Source organism: Drosophila biarmipes, chromosome 2R, assembly GCF_025231255.1.
Source record: "Drosophila biarmipes strain raj3 chromosome 2R, RU_DBia_V1.1, whole genome shotgun sequence".
NCBI classification, from domain to species: Eukaryota; Metazoa; Arthropoda; class Insecta; order Diptera; family Drosophilidae; genus Drosophila; species Drosophila biarmipes.
Window position 1 is genome coordinate 6,621,619 of NC_066615.1, and position 7,133 is coordinate 6,628,751.

General features: G+C 38.1%; 1 protein-coding gene across 3 annotated transcripts; it reads right to left on the minus strand.

Annotated features, from left to right (window-relative positions):
- Window positions 1-432: 432 nt before the first annotated feature.
- Window positions 433-5,340, minus strand: LOC108026579 (uncharacterized). 3 transcript variants are annotated; one of them, XM_017097532.3, is made up of 4 exons: window positions 5,200-5,340; window positions 4,274-4,434; window positions 1,037-1,209; window positions 433-938 (listed from the first exon to the last, which is right to left on the minus strand). In XM_017097532.3, the coding sequence occupies exons 1-4, from the start codon at window positions 5,204-5,206 to the stop codon at window positions 518-520; spliced, it is 762 nt and encodes a 253-aa protein (XP_016953021.1). In that variant the 5' UTR covers window positions 5,207-5,340; the 3' UTR covers window positions 433-517. The 3 variants fall into 3 exon arrangements, with proteins under 3 accessions (XP_016953021.1, XP_016953020.1, XP_016953022.1); XM_017097531.3 differs by lacking the exon at window positions 5,200-5,340 and adding an exon at window positions 4,488-4,596; XM_017097533.3 differs by lacking the exon at window positions 5,200-5,340 and adding an exon at window positions 4,488-4,596 and having other exon boundaries at window positions 830-962.
- Between the last annotated feature and the right edge of the window lie 1,793 nt (window positions 5,341-7,133).

The window sequence follows — 7,133 nt, forward strand, 5'->3', positions numbered from 1 at the left end:
AGCCATTGTTGCATTGTGGCCAAGGACGGGGCTGTCTGTGCCACTGTTTCTGTCTCTGACTTTGGCCACTGGCTCCATGTGGGCTGCTAAATCCTCCTTCTCGACCGGAAGTGGGGATACGCAGAAGGAAGAGAAAACCGAGTGGCGGAAATGCAATTAAAGTGTTCCATACAGCCAAAGCGCGCTTCCGCAATGAGGAAAACAAAGATTGGTGTTCTTAAAACTAATTCTCTAAAAAAATTGAACTTTCCTGTTTTCCAGCCTGAGTTTTTTTAATAATCTTTAGAATAAAATAACTTTTAAACAAGATAATCCGATTTTGTTGACTATGAAAACATCCATCTCATTTAGGAATGAAATTAAAAACAAATTATTTCAAAATTTCATTTTGACTGGGAATTTTATAAACCTTTTATTTGATTTCTAATAGCATTAGAATATACCATAACACTTTTATTGGAAAATCAAAACAAGTTTCCTTTCTTTGCTAAGACAAAACAAATTTTGGAGAGAATTACTACTCCTTTTTTGCATTGAGGCGGTACAGGTAATTTTCCACGCGAATCTTTTGGCGCAAGACCTTTCGCGACTCCCGCTCAATGGTGGCCGTGGTACCATCGTGATTGTGGAAAAATCCGCAGTAGCGGGCGGGCACGAACTGCTTGATCTTCTGCTGCCGGGCGTACCTCTCGGTGATCTGCAGGTTGCACTTCTTGATCGCTGCCACCTCGACGCGCATGCAATTTCGACACATGTCCGCGTCGCTGCCGAAGTTGTGGAAGTAGTCACCCACCGGCTTGTCGCCGCACACCGCGCACCTGGCGTTGTTGTGGGGACTGCAGAATACCGCCACCGCTGGCCAGATGATGCGCCTGCACCCGAACGCCGTTTCCACGTCCCATTCCGGGTATTTAAGGTGGTGCGTGTAGGTGGAGGGCCTGGAAGAGTTTTTAAAATTTCATCTTAAATTAAGAAGTAAAGTGGGCTTTAATATCCTGTTTCTTCAAAACATATTGGGCGATTTGAAAATATTTACCCTGGTGTTACCCATTTCTGCTCGCGCACTATCTGCTTGTTAAAAGTGAAGTAGTACTGAGTTCCTGGGAAGTCGGTGGCGTAGGATCCAATGGGCGGATACCCGAGTTCTCTATACGGCGGTAGCCGTGGCACCTTGCTGGCCAAGGCTGAAAAGCCAGCTTTTGAAGGGTACTGTAAAGGGTTTGAAAATGGTCAAAAATCTAAATATATGTGTTTACAATATGACAGGGATCGTAAATTAAAATTTTAAAAAAAGTAGAACAAAATAATTATATTTTAGGTTTTATCAAAAAAGCTATTGTTAATTTGTATTATATTTCACAACAATTTTTGAATTGCTCCTATGACAGCTATAAGATAAAGTCGCCTTATTTTATAAAACAAATTATTTTTGAATTATTACCTTATAAAATAGGAAATATCACTTTTTGTATTTTTAAGAAGTTCCAATTAAATTTAATAGAAATCGGACGACTCTAACATATAGCAGTCAACAATCCTTAAAAAGGTAAGATGGTGTTACTAACATTGATCTTTTCTAATGACCGCAAGGGTATATAACTTAGGAAGCTAACTTCCTTTCTTGATTTAAATTTCTAACTCTTGGTTACAGTCCCAGCAATATACTTAAAACCAAAAATAAACTCAAAAGTCATTACTCTATTGGTTAGATTCGGATATTTTTTCTAATTTTTTAACCAAAAGTACTTGAATTAACTTTACTATTTCTTATTTTTAGATATGTATACATATATTTATGGGCAAAGCCCTCAACGAATCGCACTGATAAAAAATTATTTACAATCGCATACAAAAGTCTTTGGGGAGCAGCTGGTGATAATGAAAGCCATCAAAACTATACAAAATTTAAGCAGAGTGGAAGTGAATTATTTATAGTGTTTTTTTATGGAGGCGTATTTCTTCATCCTGGGTTTGGATTTAACAAAATTAATTTTATAATAGACCAGTCAAATTTTATTTTCCCTTGGTAGGTTTCTATTATTCATGTCATCAGGACAAATATAAATTTATTTAAAATTCTGAAATATTAAAAAAATTATATTTTTAAAATTAGAAGTTGATATTAATATAATATGTATTTTAATTTTTTAAAATCTATTTTTTTAATGTCCCAATGGGAGCTATATAATATAGCTGTCCGATACTGATTGTTCCAACTTAAATACTTCGTCGCTCTAATAGAAATGGCTATAATTTATATTTTATTTAAAATTTGATACGGAGTAACGCTTATCTGAAAGTCAAAGCACCCGACTATAGCGTTTCTTTTTGCTTATTCTAATTTTCCCATATTTATAGAACTAAAAGAAGAAATAATTCTCAAAAATGTGATGGCAAACTAAGTCCCTGTGTTCCTATATGCTGCCCAGCTAAAAATATTTTGCCCGGAGACCGTTGCGACGATGATTTGATTACGGAGTTCTTCAGAGCCCATATATATTTAAATGTGACTGCTGAAGACGGATCAACATACCAGGATATATATTATCTTGACGAAACGAATGTGCTTAGGAAAGCGTTTAAAATTGGCGACGAGTTGCTCAACGTGAGAGCAGATGAATATACTTTGTTTGAGGTACATTATTTAAGTTCAAATTGATTTCTTAATACAATGAACCATTTCAGAACGGAACTCTTCATCTTCTCGACATTAACGAGACCATTGATAGCGGATTTTATTGTCTCTATCCTTATCAGTTCAACTTGGATTTCCCAAAATCAATGTGGATTGTTCGACATAATTGCTTAGATATATTGATGCCCATAGACCCTGAGAGTAAGGGTATTAAAAAATCGAGTTTCGAAACACCTTTGATCTCATCAATCTTATCATTTTCTTATAGTTATATCTTTCGTTTGCTATATCCTCAAGATATCAGTTTACTTTTACATAAAGAGGTACCGTAAAAAGCTCGGCATTTTTGTTATATGTTGTCTACTCAGCGGCTCTATGCATTCCCTTATTCGGGTTCTAAATGCATTTACATTTTTAAACAAAAATATTTGCTCTCTAGCAGGTTAGTACACGAGAACTTTTTCAGGGTTTCAATATATATAACCATAATATAAATATATATATATTTGGTTATATATATATAAACCATAAATATAACTTAAAAAGCTTAATAAAGCTTTATAATTTTTAAAGGGCTACAATTTAAGTAAAGGTAAAACAGTCTTAAAGGTTTGTTTGATCATTCACAGGTTACGGTTACTACTTTTTCCACATGTCTTTTAATCTCTGGCTTTCCTTCATCAGCCATTATGTGTGGAAAAAGTTGGGGTCGGATGGTTTTCATGATAAGGGTGATCGTCAAAGCCTTATAAAGTACAACGCATTCGTTTGGGGAGCTACGAGTATTCTAACTGGAGTAATATTTTTGATGAACACGTTTTGGGAGAAGGATCAGGATCCCCATGTGTTCAATAAAATGCCTTTAGTTGGCATTACTGGATGCTTCGTTCGAAGTGAGTTTTAACTTATGCGTATCTTAAGATGGCACTCTATTTAATTAACTTTTTACAATCACAGTTGACATCTCATCAGCATGGATATATTTCTATGGTCCGTTAGGGATCCTCGGTTCTTTTAATATAATATTGTTCATCCTGACGGTCGTCAAAATTTTGACAGTGAAGAGGCAACTGAATAAGTTCTCATGCTTGGGGAAGAGAACGGCCACTTGTCTGCAATTTGACATTAAGACGTAAGCTCTATTTATTTAAAATTTTAGTAAACTAGATTTGAGATATGAGATTTGCCACAACAGCTTCTTAGTGTATCTGCGCCTCTGGGCCTTAATGGATGTGTCGAGAATCCTGCATACACAGATCTACTTCCTGCAGATTCGAGGTTTTTCCCATTTCATCTTCAGGGCAGTCGAATACTTCCATTCGAGTTTTGGAATTATCATTTTCGTGCTGCTTGTTCTTAAGCAAAGCACCATTAGGTTGCTTTTGGAAAGGTAAGTCTTTTGTATAATATACCAGTTTATGACTTATCAATTTTATTTCATAGCTGAATTCAAGGGAGTAGTAAGCAGTAGGAACAATATTCATAAAGGACATTTGTAATACATTGTACGATACGATTTACCGCAGCTTTGTATGAAAATATGCTGTCTATTATTACTATGTATTGAAATGAATTTTTTTTTCAAAAAATTATTAAAATGTCCACCTCATATGAAAAAAAACTAAGCTGGTGTCTTACCTTAAATCCGATTGGTCTAGCTACATCATAGGCGTTAGGAGCGACCGACGGAAGGTTTTTGGTATAGCTATCCCGACAAAAAGTTCCACTCGAGTCCCTGCGGATTTTCCTGAGGAAACCGACCGTCGGCCAAACTGGCGGATTGACCACATACTCGAAACCTGAAAAGGGAAATCCTGAGATATTAGCGGCACTTAAAACCTGGAGGGTCCACCTAGATCATTGCATCGGGCCACGACGAGTCTCGTTTCGGAGCGCTGCCGACGCAGTTGTTCGCGCTCCTGGGCATTTAGCCTGTGGGCACGCATCTTGAATGAAAGTCGGAGTAAGACTGGAAGTTTTACCGAAACTGGCGGACTGTCGAGCCGTGACAGCCACCGCAGCACACGCATCGGAGCACGCACGGAGCGCCCTAATGGAATTCGCGCATATCCCGCCCCATCGATGATGATATAAAATCAATACGTCCAAACCGTCGACGGTTCGCCGCGGAATCAGTATACGATGTTTGATTTCATTTGGCACACGTCTAGACGACTTTCCTCGCTTCATATTTTTTCAATGTTTCCATTTTTCTATTCTAGTTCGCTGTTGCTGACTGACTGACTCCCCGAATTGGGCCAATTTTGTTCGGTTTTAATAGCTCCGGGGAAGGAGAAAAAAGGGCATAAAGTGGTTTGTCATTGGTGTCGATAACAACAGTGGGGGAAAATTGATTTACGGTGCGATCTGGTTTTTTGGAAAATAATTGAGGAACTGAGTCTTTCTATTTTTATGCTGTACGCAAAGTTATGACAGTAAAGGAAACGGATAAATAACTAGAACCCTTTTGAAAACGTATGGATGTTTTAACTTTACATATGGTGTATATACGAACAGTTTACTTTAGGCATTTAGATTCCCTAAAATACATGGTATCCACTCACCCTCCATCCCGAAACCCTCAAAGAAACAGAGCTAGCTGCCAATGTGTAACAATAGTAATTTGGTCTCAAGTCAGCCTTACAGCAACAATTTGGTAGACTGAACCGTCGTCGACTACTGATCGGAATACAAAATCAAGTGCCTTTTCTGAACTGTAAGTGCTCGCCATAGTTTCAAAATTTTTCCGAAATACCTGACCAAACATTGAGATACAAATTTAAACAAGCATATCCTTGGGATACGTACACGCAAGGTTTGGAAGTCAGGCAATGCTCTCCCACAATTTCCGAGCGGTTTCGCCGCCGGCTTCCTGAGCTGGCTGAAGCGACAGAATGACTGCATGCCCATTAATGCCAGTTAACCCCGACGTTGTCATCAGCGTCAGCTGCAGCCACCACTTGGCTCGGGCTTGGCTTGGGGTTTTTTGGCCAGAACCTTTAGGTCCTCTCCCCCTTTTGCAATTTCCCACTTTTCCACCTGCCGCATGGCGCCCACGCACATGAATGCTAATGCAGGCAGCGGCAGCACGCGCAAATGCACAACCGCATCGCAACCACAGGAGGATCCCAGGCAGACATCCAACCGGATGGGGACAGTGGGTCAGTTTGATTTTGGAAAGACTTTCCGAGACCGTAAATAAAAGTTATATGTGATTGTTATTATAAGCTCAATTGTACTATGTTGTCAAGCGTTAATGTAGTATTAGTTGTTCACTTTCTTTACGTTTGAAATACAGCACCGCAGTAGGGCTTTTAAAACACAAACCACAAGTACTTCTTATATATGTAGTGTTCCTGCTATTCATATTATAGAGTGGAATCTAGCAGTCTTATTATTGTTATTGATTTTAACATAAACAAGAAAGGAAGTTAGCTTCAGGAAAAATAAGTTTGAATACCCGGGCATAGTAACACCATGTTAAATTTTTAAGGCTTGTTGCTAGCTTCAATGATATCAAAAAAATTATTTTTAACAATTATTTTTTTATTACTAAGACCGTTTTTTTAAAGCTATATGTTGGATTCATCCGAATTTTATTACATTTAATTCGAAATGCTTAAAAAATACAAAAAATATATTCCCAATAGTATAAGATAATATGTCGAAAAAACCCAAAGCTATAATATTTTGTAATCAATTTTTTCGAACGTCTATGGCACTAAGATGATATAGTCTAACTTATTAAAACATCATTTACCCAAGCGTAGGAGACTATATGTTACAAAAGTTATAAGATATAGTTGTCCGATCCATTTCCTTGTATAAATATTTCCTTTTCCCTTTATATTTTAGAATTTATAATAATTTATATTGTGAATATTTTGAACTTTTTATCCAAGGTCTAACAGATTTTGCTTAAAATAAATAAAAATGTCAACGTAAATGTAAGTATAAATCACTATAATTAATAAATACCACTGCCATTTTTCACTTTCGCCACTGTACCCATTTCACGACGAGCGGCGCTTAATTCGTGCAAATAAAATGATTGTGCAACATATGTTTGGCTAGTGGGTCTATTATACATAGTACAACGTAGGGGCTGGCAGGTGGCACTGAGTGCCGGGTGCATCTCAAGTGCCCCTGCACTTCCGGCCAGAGTCCTGCAGCACGCCACATTGTTGCCGCAAACTTGCAACGCAATTATACTGAAATTGCGCATTATTTAAGTGTTGTGCTGCTCCCGAAATTCGTAGGCGATGTGCGAAATGTTAATGAATGGCTGCCCAGGCGCAGCATCGACTGCTCCGATGGGGAGGTTAATTATGTCAACAATTAGACTGGTGGGTAGCCGGGCAGGGTTGGAACTGCCAAATGGAGTTGAATTCATTTAACGTAAGCCAACCCACAACTTTGGGCCAGTTGTTGCTCTCGGCAAACAAACAATCCCACTGCTGCTGGAGGAGGGCTCTTTCATTTTGGCTGGCCAAGTGCC